We start from the raw sequence: 15,533 nt of genomic DNA, 5'->3' as shown, positions 1-15,533 counted from the left end.
TACTCACCTATTTATTAAAACAAGCCTAAATTCTCTATTACTTTCCATTTGCTTATTTAATCCATTGACCAATCTTGAGGTCTAGTAATAATTCAAAGAACCCATCTAGCTACAATACCTTTGTTACAATTTTTGGGCTTCTATTAAAAAAATGGTTACTTACCTTAGATAAACTGTGTCTTTTGAAGATTTGTTGCCCACAGACTCTACTGTTGGTGCACATGAACACCATACACATGAGATTGGATTCTTTTGATCAGCATCAATTGAGGCCACATATATGCCCTAGAAGTGTGCTTCCATCCATTCAAGGGCATAAAAGGCAATTAGCCCAACCATCCCTCAGATTCCTTCACCAATGCACAAACCTGGAGGAGCAGGGATTCTGTAATAGCCAGAAAGGAAGGTAGGTCATGGAATCCAGGTGGACAATGCATCTCGGAGAATGTGTCTTGAAGGTACAGTAACCTTTCTTCAAGTGATTGTCCACTTTTGGTGACTAACAAGCAGTTGTCCATTTGCTTAGAAGTAGGTAGAAGGAGTCCTACTTAAACAATGGTTATGGGACAGCCCTATCTAAGTAGGCATATGAAGAGACTTTGTTCCTTCTGTCTGAACACTTGAGTGTGGCTGGAGTCTGCCAAAGGTCTTCTGCAGGCTACAACAACTCCTCATTTGTCAGCATTGCTTGCCTGCCAGGTATGGAAGAGTGCAAGCTCTCCAGAAGCTTGTCATATTTCTCTTGTACCACTTCCAGAAATATCTCCAGAGTCTTTTCCATATGCTTGATGAAGTCCTGGAACACCCTGAAGCTATCCAATGAGTTCTTACTGCCTCCTAGGGGAAGGATGAGGAAATTAAAGCAGGGAAAAGTTGTTCCTTCCCTTGTAGATGTTGTTCCATATAATTTTCCTCCTCCTCCTGTCTCTGTATCTGAGGCTGCAATAGCTGGCCTGCTTAAGTTGGTCTATACTGCCTCTTTGGGAAGGGCAGTCTAACTTTAGAAAGGGAAGAAATTACAGGCTTATGAGAATATGACTGCATATGCAGAGGTATCCAGCAGGGCCAAGGCTGATAAGGGTATAGGTTCGGGGATGGGTGTACCAAGACAGATGTTCCCTGTGACTCCCAGGTTGCTTCCTGATGATATTGTGCTACCCAAGTGGGAGAGAGTAGCTATACAGGAAAGGATTCCCGACTGAGTCTCAATGAGGATCAAGAGAAGGAGTATACTTCTTTCAAAAAGGGGCGAGAAGGCCATCCTTTAAGGAGTGCTCTGGCTCTGCTGTATTTTCCCTATTTGGGCAGGGGATGATGTTGGTACTGGAGATACCTCCTTCATTTGCTGTACTGATGACTCATTAACTGGTGGCTTAGCTATCAGCATCCTCACTGACACTGTTACTAATCCTACAGTTAGATCACTCTGTAAAATATATGCTTTAAGTGCCAGTACAGATGGTACCTGCACACCAGGTACCAAGGGGCCAATGATGGAGCAAGGGCAGTCCACATGTTTTGTCGGTACTACATATACATGCTAAACACTCAGTAACGAGGCACCAGATGTACTTATGTCAGGCCACTGGACTATGCTTTAACTGTTGAGCCCAAGACAAGTCAGATGCCTGCTCGTTCGTGTCCTGACTTGGTAGGCACTGGAGAGAATAATTTATGCCTCAGCTCATATCTGATGCTAGAACGGAGGTAGACAACTGAGGCCTCTTAGTCAACATAGTGTGCAAATTCAGGGTGAAATCTTAGCCCACTGGAGTACTCATGGAGCGGGACTGATTGGAGAACTGAGGTCTCACTTCAGCCTTCCTTTTGGCATCTGTGGAGGCGGACATAGAGCGTTACATGAGGAACTATTTTAAGAATGCTTCTCTAGCTTTCTGAATCCACTTTGAGAAGTGATATATGAAATACTAGAGTGACAATGTGGGTGAGGTAATATCTTTTATTGAACCAGCTTCAATGGAACATATCTCTCACCTAGGTAAACAAAAGCATCTAGAGTACCTATTAAGTGGTGTTGAAATTTCTCTTGAGAGAGTCAAGTTTTAAATGCCAGGGATTTCACTTCTTCCATATTGCTAGAGCTCCTGTATTTTCTTTTTTTTGCTGGAGGGGGTGAAGCAGGCCCTAAAACCTAAACATCTGACTAAACACATTTATTTTTTCCAACAGGAAAAAGACTAAAACTAACTAACTAACACTAAATACAGAGAAGTAACTGGACACTGCAGGGTTTCTGTCTTGCTGCCATCGTTAGTAAGAAAGAAACAAGGGATGGTTGGGCTTGCTCTGCTCTTTATACCCTGTTTTTTGGGGCATGGAAGAGGAGAACAGGCAAGGAAATATAGAACACAGGTGCAGACCCAAACATACACTGCAGGCCATAAGAACCTGATCTCACGTGCATGGGCCAGATGCACAGCAAGAGTGGAATCCATGAAGACAACAACTCAAAGAAGAACATTGACATACACCATGTTTTCTGCACTAACATTGTTTTCAATCTTCCTGCATAGCCATATAAATCTTTTTATTACTCCTCCACCTCTACCAATAGGCCTTATGTATATTAAAATGTATATCTTCTAATAGACATGTTAACTGACATTTACTCCCCATTTTTGAAGAAATAAAACTTCAAAGGGATTAAACAACATTTTTGCTTTATTCAGCCACTTAAGTTTAAGGAACTGGTTAATGTACTAAGATTATTTATAAAGCCAGTCCTCTGTTTCCAGAAAAATGTACTGCTTTTTCCTCTTGTACAAAATTCATAAACATGATTATAAATGAAAGAATTGCATTAGCTTTAAGATCAATTTAAATGAAAAACTCCAGCTGAACTTTCCTTAAGCCAAATGTGAAGTATTCGCTATAAACAACTTTAGTGACATGCTATTGGTTCCACAGCACAGTGGAAGAAGTGTATTTTTTGCAAAGATCCAACTTTAATCAAGGCATTACAGGAAAAACTAGTAAACAGTAGATCAAATTATAATCACCAAATATGCCAAAAATCTCCCTCTCTCTTGCATTTGTGCATGCACCATTGGGAATTTTTGGATAATATTTAAGTTTTGCATGTTACACTTTTCATAATAGCCCTACTGTTACCCTGGGCCTCTAGAATTCTGTTGCACTTAAGTGCCTAGCTCTGCAGCAAGCATAAGGAAACTCTGGCTTATTTTTTTTTTTAGCTTTTGCAATAGTGTTGTGTCATTTAGTCAACCAAGTATATAGCACATCTGCAGTCCAGTAGCTTAGGATCCACCTTCCCTTGTAACAAGCTGTTTTTTCCATTTACTGACTCCTGTGGAGATACTGTGCCCAGGAGTCACACAGACACTAACACTATACTCTTGAGCACAAGTACTTTCCCAAGTGAAACTGAAAAGGAACATATATGAAATGTGCCTGTTCAGTTTCACACTGCAGGGGTTGTTGCTCGGGAAATGCTTGTATACAGAAGCTCTGAGCTAACCAAATGCCTGTTCTGAGGCTGGCAAGACACCAAATAGGGTGGGAGAAGAGAAAAAGACAGCTTTGGGAGGTAGGAAAGAGAATAAAAATCAGGCCCCAAGAACTTTTTCCCAAGCTTTCTTACCTCATACAATAGCTCAGAGAGCCATCATAAAAGTTAGTTAAAATGCTCCTCCTCCCTGTTCCACAAGTTATAGAATACTGAAAAGGGGATATCAAAGTCCAATTACATTAGTGAAGTAACTTCAAATCCAGAGCCAAATATGGATTTTGACAACATATATTGCAGAATTCTTACACCCTCACTGCGAAGCTGGTATTTAATGGTTACAAAATTATAGTGTTTATGCCTGCTGTTTACATGGATCCTGTCATGAGTCCTAAACTGGATATGGCTCCCATTTCCAAGTCACCTGTGATGTTAAAGCATTGCTAAAGAGAAAAAAGGACAAATACACTTCACTCAATTTGTTACTGAGCAAGTCATCTTCATTTGAAATTACTTACACCAATGACTGGTGATACCAAGGAAAACTGAACGTGCAAGAACTGTTGTATTAAATACTGAATATTTTCATTGTGACATTGTACATTCAACAGATTATTAAAATACTGAATCCATTAAATAGGGAGAAGAGTAACTTCTTTGTGTAAACAAGGCAAATCATCTCAGATTTATAACCTTTTCTGTGAAATCTCTCAGCACTTCAGCTGCACTTGGGGTAGTGATACAGTAGAAAATGCACAAGCATTTCATCACTGTGTCATCTGACTCTGCTCAGGTCTAGATGACAGTGAGGGAAGAACTGCAGGGCTTTCTCTCAGTACTGAACTACTACCAATGAGTGCGCTAGTATAGAGAGCAGTGCCACTTCTTATCACTACCTCTCTAGACCTGCACCAAGAAGAGGGCAGTAGTAAAAATACCAGTGTCTTTCTATCCTAGTGCTCTCACTGTTACCAACACTGGTGAAGCTGCACTATTAATAGATTTCCCATAAGAGATATGTAAATAATACCTAGTGCTAGTCATAAAGTATCCTGCTTCCAACATAGGACCCTACCCTAATGCTTCAGAGAAAAGTGAAACCCAGAGAAGTGTCCCAACTCAATTGTGAAATGCTGAACAGCTGCAAAAGGTGATATTAGTATCTATACATATGTCTACTGTTCATTAAAATACCTGCAGTTGAACCAGGTCACAGACTTTAAGGTCAGAAGGGATTCTCATGCTCATCTAGTCTGACCTCCTGCACATTGTAGGCCACAGCACCTCACCCACCCATTCCTGTAAGCAGGTCTGTAACCTCTGGCTGAGTTACTGAAGTCCTCAAATCTTCATTCAAAGATTTCAAATTACACAGAATCCATCACTTATTCCAGTTTAAACCAGCAAGTGGCCTGTTCCTCATGATGCAGAGAAAGGCAAAAAAAAAAAACCCCAAGGGTCTCAAGTCTGCCAATCTGACCGGGGGGGGGAATTCTTTCCCAAACCCAAATATGGCAGCCAGTTATACCCTGAGCATATGGGCAAGACCCACCAGCCAGACACCTGAGAAAGAATTCTCAGTAGTAACTCTGCTTATAGCTTTGCCAAGCAGGTGCATCGTAACTTTAATAAGAATCTGGTCAGTTTCAGATTATTTCAGATTATCCTGCCCCTTCAACGTCCCATCTCTGGCTGTTGAAGATACTTGCTAATAGAAGTCATTACTGCCTACAATGGCAAATGGCCCAATCTCAACCCAGAAACATCAGTATTCTATCAGCTTTGTCAACAGGAATAACCTATTTCTTAGTGCGCACACTCAAAATTTGACACGATATAATTAAATGCTTTGAAATGTGTATTCAATCTGCCTACGTATCTACCATACCCTGCCATTAGCACACGCATGCACAGATCATAATTTCCATATTAACTCTGTGGTGGAATTTCTATTAACAATTACCAGAACTGTTTACATTCTTGTGGTCATCATGATGTATAAACACAAATTCATTCAAAATATCTAATTGCCTCTTACCCTGTGTAATCCACTTCCCTAGGATAGTTTAACAAGCGAAGTCCTTGTTCTAGCTTGCGTAAACTTCCTTTTAAGTCTCCGGTTGCCATTATTTCACACACTATTCTTCTTTTAGATTTTTGGGACAAGTTTAATACAGGATATTCTCTTTCTTAAAAAGAAAAAAACAAACATGACAATTATAAACTGCAATAGGATTACCAGTGAAGTCCAGTTTTTCTTCCCGAGACAACGTCCTATTTCTGACATTCTATAACATTTCCCAATATGCTATTAAGCCAAGGTACCACACAAATTAATGTCTATGTACTTCCTCATTCAAACTAAAAGCATGGAATATACAGGTCAGTCAGTAAACTAGAATTATTACTGTTAGAAAGGGAAATCAGAGTTCAAATTTTATAGTTGGGTTACTGCTTCCTAAATAGCTTGCTCAGGTGGAACAAAGACCTCTGTTTTACTCAGTGTCAGGTAGTCGTATCATTATAGTCTGAAGACAGCTCTATACAACCAGCTTATGGGATCTGGATGAATCTTTATTTCAAGGAAACAAAAGTTTTTTAGCAAAGACGAGAGTATTATAAGGGGAAGTGTGTAAAGCAAAAAACCTTATATAAAAGCTTATATAAATGCTGCATAAGCCCTGAAAAAGCATACTTAACTGTAATAAAAATACAAAAAGGTGTTGCAGACAGCAGTTCTGTGGCATTAGGGGATGGAGTTTAAACTCAGTTTGGGGAAATATGTAGAAAGGCAGAGAAAGAAACTAGGTGAACAAAAAACAAAAAAAATCTTTTGCATGAATGTCTCAAGTCTTATTTTAAACTTAGAGATTTTTTTTCCTTTAAGGTTTAAAGAAAATCCAACCATTTAAGTTAGGAATGTGTCTAAAAAAAACCCAAAAACAAAACAAAAAAACAAAAAGCCTTCAGTGTTTTCAGTGCTCTGTGAAAACTATTCTGATGTCTCTTCAGTGTCTGATAAATTCAGAACAATTCAGACTGAAATCTTCAAACTTGACATGTCTGTGGTATTAAGTGAGGAATGTGCACTTTACTATCATAAATTTTGGTGAAAAGAGTAAAATTAGCTGTAAACCATCCCTACTGGGGGAAAATATCTTTCCCACTAAGACCAGTGTAGGTATTAAACAGACCATAATCAATTCCGTAGCAACTCAAGACCAAATACTTAAAAAAATCTAAAAAATTACTGACCGGTGTAACAAGCAGTTCATCCACAAAATAAATTGCTATTCATACAGCACTTCAACCTTTCTAGCATATTGTGGATACTGGTATATATCAATCAGCCATATACAGGAGAGTCCAACTGTGACAGAACACACATGCATGGTAACAAAAAGTCTACACAGCAGTTAAAAACCCGTGGTTGGACCATACCAGATAACATGGGCTCAGGCTAAGGGGCTTTTTAATTACCATGTAAATGTTCAGGCTCGGGCTGGAGTCCAGGCTCTGGGACCCTGTGAGGTCAGACCCTTGAGACAATTGTTGATCTCTCTCTATTGCCCTAGTGGAGACATGAAGGGCATCCCGAGGAGAAACACATGAATGCTGCTGACAGATATTCCATAGAAATGTGCTTCAGCCATGAGATTTGCTTTTTAAACATTCAGAGGTGCCCATTCTAGGAGAGGGCCATATCCACTTTGGATCAATTCACTAGTCCTGACCTATTGTGTAGCATTTTACAGAATATTTTAGCAAGTTTTCCCAGATACTTGTTTTTGCAAAAGTTTCCCATTCAGGTCCAATAAGATCCTTTAGTAATCCATACATAGAAATTCTGATAATTCCAATTTGTATTCCAAAGGGAAAAAATTCCTACTAATCTTATTCTCTTTCTTGACCCCACCCATACCCTCTTCCCTTTTTTTCCCCTTTTTCTTTTGGGGGATTGTCCCAGAGGAAGAACTAGGCTTGTGACAACTGAAAGCGTCTCAAATATCCTGGGGTTAATATCCTGTCTTTTCCTACTGGTCCTTGGGTTCCAGCACCAACAGCTAACCCTCATTCCAGGTACAGGAGCAGAAGTTTTCCAGTCTTTTTCTTTCCAGCCTATAGATGTCCTAAGTTTCAAGACATTATGCTCCAGTAATTCTGATGAAGAGACAGAAGTTCCTATGGCAAGATTTAGGTTTGTGTTTTCTGGCCACCCGAGCCTTGGCCAGTTTCTCATTGCCAGAAACTCCAACACAGAGATTTGGAACACCAAGAAAGATATGTTTCAGAGTAGCAGCCGTGTTAGTCTGTATTCGCAAAAAGAAAAGGTTTCAGAGTAGCAGCCGTGTTAGTCTGTATTCGCAAAAAGAAAAGGAGTACTTGTGGCACCTTAGAGACTAACAAATTTATCTGAGCATAAGCTTTCGTGATTCGATGAAGTGAGCTGTAGCTCACGAAAGCTCATGCTCAAATAAATTTGTTAGTCTCTAAGGTGCCACAAGTACTCCTTTTCTTTTCAAGAAAGATATGACAGCTTCTTCCTGATTTTGAAGGAAAAGTGGGGAATCTCTCTCCTTTCTGAGGGGCTACCTGTTCTTCTTTCCTTCCAATTATGTGGGTATTCAGGAAACGGAAGAAAAATCTGTGGGTCTCATCAGAAGAGCTACCTGAAAAAGGTGAACACTCTTCTCCTTTTTGATTTAGTCTCTATTTCCCCGAAAGGGTCACTCCACAACACCATGGAGAGGTTCGGAGTAGGTGTTTTTCACTTTTGTGTTGGGGGAACAGGACTGCCCTGGCCCCTGAAAGTAAATCCTATGGATTGGTAACCTCCAATCAAGGAGGACTTTGAAAAATTCCAATAAGGAGGGCCTTCTTCGAAATTAGGGCTGGCCAAACTACTGGAAAAGAGGAAGAAAGAATAGGCTAAATGAATAAAGAGACGGGCCCTTTAATGCCATCCTATTGCTTTTGCTGGGTCCAAACTGTTTCTAAATCCATCCCTTCACAGTTTAGATTTGGAAAGCCCGGGGTGGGGGGACACGACATGAGGGATTATAGTCAGCAGTAGCAACTTGCTGATGTGAGCATGGCGGGTTCTGCAACATTCCAAACTGGCACAACTGTTTTGTGCACCTCTCAGCAATTCTCCACCTTAGAAGGCTGCTCTGAGTGCACTTGGCTCCACTGCAGCCTGATCAAAAGGGGGCTTGGGCAATATCTAGATAGATGAGCCTCAGAAGACAGACCTAGCTTATCCCACTTTCTGTGGTAAGTATCTCCATCTACACATTCCATAAAGGAAGAATGGGCAATAAAGATCTTTCCTTTTTGTTTGTCCACCACATTTGCACTCTCAGCAGTGCTGCAGGGGCACTAATCGCTGCAAAGCCACAACAAGAGCAAGACTAGGAGCCAAAAACAAAACAAAAAAGCTTTCTTTCAAACCTGGAACCAGACCATACAGTTCTGAAAGGATCAAATGTATTGAATTAAATACTTTTCTTGGTTTCAGTTTCTGATTTGCATTGTCTGAAAAAGCCTGTTTACACCTGAGAAGGCAAAGCAAAATTGCTGGGCATTTCAGGGTCACTCCCACCCTGCATGTGACAGGTCTGGCTCTGATGCCCAAGCTGTAAGCAAACTGACAACTTACTGTTTAAGATCTGTGGGCCTTCCTTCGCAGAAGAAACTAAGGCTTGTATTAGTTTCACTCAGTCTGATCTGCAGCAGAGATTCCTACAGAGGAAAATGCCTGTCTTGCCGAGAAGTTTCAAAATTGTGCACAAGGAAGAGGGGACAAACACAGAAAAGACCAAGATTTAAAATTCCTGTAATCCCACAATTTAACTCTTCCAGTAGAACATATGGAGACTGGAAAAAGCTGTGTTATATACATTCTTCCGAACAGAAAAACAGAGGAAATTCTTACATGGAGAGGGGAGGAGAATGTTATGAAGATTAGTTGCCAAAAGAGATCTGAGGCTGTTGACAGTGTTGGATCATATTAAAGAAGTTCTGTATTAAAATCACAAATGAGTTTGATCCCCCATAGTTTAAATTCCAGGGTATTACTAATTAAGAGGTCTCTTGGTTTTTGATACTGTTTCTCTCCCTCTCTGTGTAAAACCTGCAAGCTGCTAATTGTGTTAGTACATTCTAAGACAGAGTCTGTTCTCAAAGCAGTTCTTTGTAACAACTATTCACACAGAGAGAGACTCAAAACAATACTCTGTAACAACAGAAACAGCACCCAGAGACTCCTTGCCCTTTTGTTGTATTCATCTCGCTTTGTTAACAATTGTGATTAAAATAGAGATAGAGGATGTATGCGGATGGATGCTTGGTGTGGATAATAACTGAATAATCAGGGAGGTGCCAGCCTAAGAATCTACTGTCCATCGGCTGAAGGCGGCGTCAAGTGGAAATAACCAGAGGACCCCCGGAGGGCAGACTGGAATCCACCCAACAGCCTCAAGAATGGGAGGGCTGAGGGACTACTTGTTCTTCTTTCCTTCCAATTATGTGGGTATTCAGGAAACGGAAGAAAAATCTGGGGGTCTCATCAGAAGAGCTACCTGAAAAAGAACTAGATAACATCTGGCAGCACGGAGCTGTCAGGAATGTGCCATCTGCTGATTGATTCAGCAACAGCATGATGAAGCAATTCCCATAGACTGTCATAGGAAGAAATTCCTCTAAAAATGGACTCTAGAAAGTGAGGACTTTGGGGTCTGATTCTGCAAACCAACCTCCAGGAGCATCAGATGAGCATTTGACAAGGCCCTGCTCCCTCCTCATGTCCAGGCCACCTGGCCAGTGGCTTGGCATGAGCAACTCTAAGGCTGGTAACTATGATAACAACCTTGCAGAACCTGTGTGTGTGTATGAATGAATGTGTGAATAAATATGAAATTGAATGGAATGTTATAGCTATAACTAACTGCTTACTATGATTCTGTATTCACAATAAATGTGGCATTTTGCCTTTTCCCCTTTCATAAGATCCTGCTGGTTTTTATTTTATTGGTATTACAGCAGCTATGCCTGATTGACATGTCTTGAAAAGAAATTAATCTTGAATGGTGGCTTTGGATCACAGAATCTGAATTATCACATACTAATTTCCCTTTTTATAAAAAATTCATATTGCTTCATATTTTTAAATGTTAGATTTCTATTTAGAAAGGCTTTGTGAAGAGCTTTTGCAGCATCCTACAAGTACGTGTTTGGAAGTTACATGCAACCAAACTTGGTGGCTTTCCAGAATGGTTAGACTTTGAAAGTACAAACTGGCTGACAGCCCAACTTTTACAAGTCCCAACTGAAAACAAATGGTCAGTGTTTCAGAATTCTGCATAAACTATTTGAACACAAGAAGATCCATTAGCAAACTGCCAAGATTCCTCTATCAGTGCTTTGTGAAAAGATTTAATTAGTGAAAGAGTGAGGCAGGTTTCCAAGAGATAATTAGTTCAAAGAAAAATTCTGAAAAATATGCAGTGCCGAATTATAGAAGATGGCATTTTCCCCATTATGCTTGTTTACTACTGTATATGTTTCAATCGGCGTGGCAAGCTCTACACAAAACTGTATGCAACTTCCCCAGGAACTATAAATACAACAGAATCTCGCTAATTCATGTAATGAGAGGGAGATTATTTGCAATTTAGAAAGTAAGCAAATCAATGAAAGGGGTTTTTTGGGGGAGGGAAGTCATTTGAAAAGAGTAATTTTAACTAGTTACAATAATAAATATTCTGCAGTACATTTGTTAAAGCAGGATTTGAAAAATCCACTAGTTGAGACCTCAGTGAGTGAAAAGATCTATATCATAAATTTCTGCAGAATCTAAGCTTTAATTAGAAGAATATGTTTCTAGTCCTTTTAGAAGGTTTTCAGCATACCAAACATGGACTCAGTGTAGAATGATATAGTGCTATAGCCCTGAATCTGGAAACAGGCAGTCTCAGTGCCTCTTCATGTGCTTATAGCTTTGTCAAGCAGGTGCACGGTAACTTGAAGAAGAATCTGATCAGTTTCACAACTATTCGGAACCTCATGCACAACAATGACACTTTTAAGAACCATGTGCAACTTGGGCAAACTGTAGGTAACACTACAGGCAGGATCTGGAGTTATGACTCAGAGGACCATCCGCTCCTTCCCCCTGAAAAGAATAGGCTGGGAGTTTGGGGAAGCAGTCCTCTTTCCACCAGCCAGAAAATTCTGGGAGAGGACAAAAGTAACAAGGACCTCTGTCCGACCACAATGGCCAGGAAGGTGAGTTAGGGTAAAGTAGTTAAAATCCTCCCCTCGTGGCCTGCCTTGTAGTTACCTATAGCCCCTGGAGGTAATGGAAAAGGAGATGCAGATTCAAGTTTCAGACCTACCAATAACCAGAGGCTGATGAGAGAGATGGAGGTCCCCTTAAGTAAGGTCTAGAGGCAGCACACTAACAAAAATTCTAGAAGCTGGTGGGGCAGAAAAGCTGAGATTCCTAGCAAAGGTGGTGCTGCTTCAACACATTCTTCTGGTTTTTTGGTTGTGTTTTGTTTTTTTAACTCCAGCAGCTAGTATGTTTGGTCTTTTTTTTTCCCAAAACCTGGGTAATTTAGTGAAATTTGTGCAATAATACTTTACACTACAGCCACCTATTAAATTCTTGCTAAAAATTGGGGAGAGTGCCCTGGCTGAGTTTCCCCATTGTGATCAGAAAAGAGACTGTTGTACCGCACCCAACCTCTGGATACGGCCTACTATGTCTGAGCAACATCCACGCAGTCTCTAAATCCAGCCTCTCTGGCACAGTCCTGGGGTACAGACCCTCTCTAGTAGTCCTCCTAGGATATGGGACCCCACAGTCTAGCTGCTCTAGGTCCAAAGACCAGTACAAAAGCCCCAAGCCCCCCGATAGCTTTATTATGCCGTCCCCAGAGCTCTACCCTCGTGGGTATCTGGTTTACAATTGAACTCCTCAGGGACAACAAGCCAGTTAAAGCAAGTAAAAGACTTTGCAGAGGAACTTAAGTAAAGCGAATAGTTACAGGCAAGCACACGAGTTACAGATCTAAGCAAAAACAACAAACAGCTACACTCATGACCCTCCCTCAGTTTCCTCACCTTTCCTATTAGTCTTTTGAGTCTCAGTGAGTGTCCCTCTGAGAATTCAGGATCCTCCTGACCCATCTCCTACTGCTCAATCTTCTCTTCTTTGCAATAGTCTCCCTTTTGCACGCAAGCCTTCATGTATATAAGTAGTTTTGATCAGGAGTCCTGCTCTGAAGCCCTAATGTCCCAGCCATGCTGAACTCACATCAACAATCCCCTTTGCTTCAGAAGAGGGATGGAGCCAATTGAGTAAGGAGCAAGTCAGACCTTGGGTGCAAGCGGGATGTCTCATTAAGTGTTTTCTCATCTTGGGGAGTGCTTCAACTCCTTCTTCTCTTGTTATACATTACAACCAGGCTATATGTACACTAGTTTAAACTAGCTCTTACATGACACAAAGTAGAGTCCTATAAAAAATGGAGGTTCTAATCTACAATGCGGGGTACAATCATAATTTTGTTTTGAGAGTATCATTTAAATTAACAAGATGACAGTTTCCCACTGCCATTTTCACATTGGAACGACAGAATGTGAAAAAAAAAGCATTGAAAACAAGTTACACTACCAGAGTTTTAGACATTTATCAGAAGCAGAAGAGCCCATTAAAATAACTGAATAGGTAGTCAAAAGATCCCTTAAACATATGACACCCCTACATTTTAATGGAAATTCCTTGTGTTTACATAGGGGCCAGGGGTCCATTTTACATGGAATACCAATAAGAGCCATTTTTTGTACAAATAGGCAGTAAGATCAAAAAGACAAAAGGAAAGACCTATTCAATATGACTAACAGAGTTCCCACTGAAGAATTACACTTCCAACAGAAGAGGAAGCCAACTGCTGTTTTTACACTTAGGCAATGTCTTAACTGTAAAAAAAGATGGTGTTTTTACTGTGGGATAACTAATGCACATTAGCTATCCTACTGTAAAATTGTACGGGAAACAAGGCACCTGTAGTTTTTACCACAAAGTAGCTAGGTGACATCAATATAATAACCCCACCCATTGAAGAAATATGTAAACTTCCTTCTAATGCCTGTAACAGAAAAATAGCAGTGGCATTCAGTTAGTGTGGCTCTTTCTAAAAAAGCTACAATTTAGCCCTTCCATTTTTCTCACCCTACTTCCCATTTTTGCACGATTTAAATACTGAGGGCATTAGCTTCCAATAAAACATTTCCTTTTGCAGTGATGGAAAGAAGGAAAAAGGATCATTCTCTGCCACAGACTATATATGCTGCAATAGATCCATAAAGTTTTGAACTTGAGATCGACACAAAGTTGTGCATTATACAGTGTTACATATTGTTATTGTAAAAGATAAGAAGTTACTAACTATGAACAGTAATAAACTGCCAATGATTGTTTCAAACTGCATGGGATGAGACAATCACTTAAGTGATGAAGCAGCAATGGGAACAGTTCTACTGGTTTATACCAATGGCAAGAAGCAGCATTAAATCACTATCCTTAGCTTTGAGGTACAGGTAGGAGGATTACAACTAGAGCCTAATCAAATCCACAGCCATGAAAAAAGCATCATAGACTGTGAAATCTGGTCTTTTGTGTGCTTTTACCCTATACTGTACAGATTTTACAGGGGAGATCAGCATTTCTTAAATTGGGGGTCCTGACCCAAAAGGGAGTTGTGGGGGGTCACACGATTATTTGAGGGGGATCGCAGTATTGCCACCCTTACTTCTGCCCTGCCTTCAGATCTGGACGGCTGGAGAGCAGTGTCGGCTGTTAGCTGGGCGCCCAGATCTAAAGCCAGTGCCCTGCCAGCAGCAGCACAGAAGTAAAGGTGGCAACACTACACGAGGCCATCCTTCCTTCTGCACTGCTGCTGGCGGTGGCGCTGCCTTCAGAGCTGGGCTCCCAGCCAGCAACCATTGCTCCCCAGCTGCCTAGCTCTGAAGGCAGCGCCACAGCAGCACAGAGGTAATGGTACGAGTACCACAACTCCCACCCCACAAAACCTTGTAAACCCCCACACACACACACACACACAACTCCTTTATTGGTTGGGACCCCTGAAATTACCACACTGTGACATTTTGGATTTAAACAGCTGAAATCATTACATTTATGATTTTTTAAATCCTATGACTGTGAAATTGACCAAAACAGACCCTGAATTTGGTAGGACCCTAATTATGGCACTCTCCTATTTCACTACCTGGCAGAAGGATCCTGGCGGTTGTGACCAGGGACCTCCCAAAATGGTGAGCAGCCTAGGAGTCTGTTTTCCCAACAGGAGTCTCAGCAAAGCAAAGGCGGGCAGGGTGCACGTTTTGCCCTTTTTCTGCCTTGCAAGTCCTCAGGAAGCTGCAATGACCCCGGACTCAGGTACTGTCCCGCTCCGGAGATGCTGATGTAAGACCGGGAAAAGCAGGGCCTCTAACCCGGTGCTTTGCAGCTGGAGAGAAGCACAAGGGAAGCCCCTCTCAGCCCCTCTCTCGCCCAGAGCCACTTTGCACGGGAGGGAGCAGACTGCAGCCCCTACAGAGAAAACAGAGGCCGGGGCCCAAGAGACTCGGCGGCCCCGCGGAACAGAGCCGAGAGGCGCCGGGACCGTGTCCCACCCCAGGGAAGACGCACAGAAAACTTCGCCCCACCCCCCATGAGGCTCGGTTCCCCCGGTATGCGGGGGGAGGGGCAAAGACTGAAACAGACACTGACCAGCGGGTCGGGCTGGATCAGGAAGCCGGGGCCGAGAGGGTCGCACACAGATAAAGCCCCCACCCTTCCTCCGACTCCCTCACAGCGATTCCCCGCTCTCCTGTACTCAGCGCCCACACCCACCTAGGGCTCCCGGCGGCGGCGGCGGTTTGTATTTTACCGGCGATTCAAGCCCAGCAGCGGGAACCGCCCCCACGTCATCTCCCAATTCGCATTGGCAGATTCATCGCTCGCTCTCCACCGCCT

General features: G+C 41.8%; 1 protein-coding gene across 7 annotated transcripts in view; it reads right to left on the bottom strand.

Moving 5' to 3' along the window:
* Positions 1 to 15,503, bottom strand: part of CEP44 (centrosomal protein 44) — a 49,086-nt gene extending 33,583 nt beyond the window's left edge. For 2 of the 7 annotated variants that reach the window (XM_084627553.1, XM_084627552.1), the window contains exons 1-2: positions 15,411 to 15,502; positions 5,526 to 5,676 (exon numbers count right to left, since the gene is read on the bottom strand). In XM_084627553.1, coding sequence (XP_084483679.1) covers positions 5,526 to 5,614 — 89 coding nt within the window. In that variant the 5' untranslated portion in view covers positions 5,615 to 5,676; positions 15,411 to 15,502. Of the gene's footprint in view, positions 1 to 5,525; positions 5,677 to 15,410 lie in introns of all 7 variants that reach the window. The other 5 variants (XM_084627551.1, XM_084627554.1, XM_084627555.1 and 2 more) reach the window with 5 other exon arrangements.
* Between the last annotated feature and the right edge of the window lie 30 nt (positions 15,504 to 15,533).

Source organism: Lepidochelys olivacea, assembly GCF_965140295.1.
Source record: "Lepidochelys olivacea isolate rLepOli2 genome assembly, chromosome: 4".
Taxonomy (NCBI): domain Eukaryota; kingdom Metazoa; phylum Chordata; order Testudines; family Cheloniidae; genus Lepidochelys; species Lepidochelys olivacea.
This window is presented reverse-complemented; position numbering and strand designations above follow the sequence as displayed.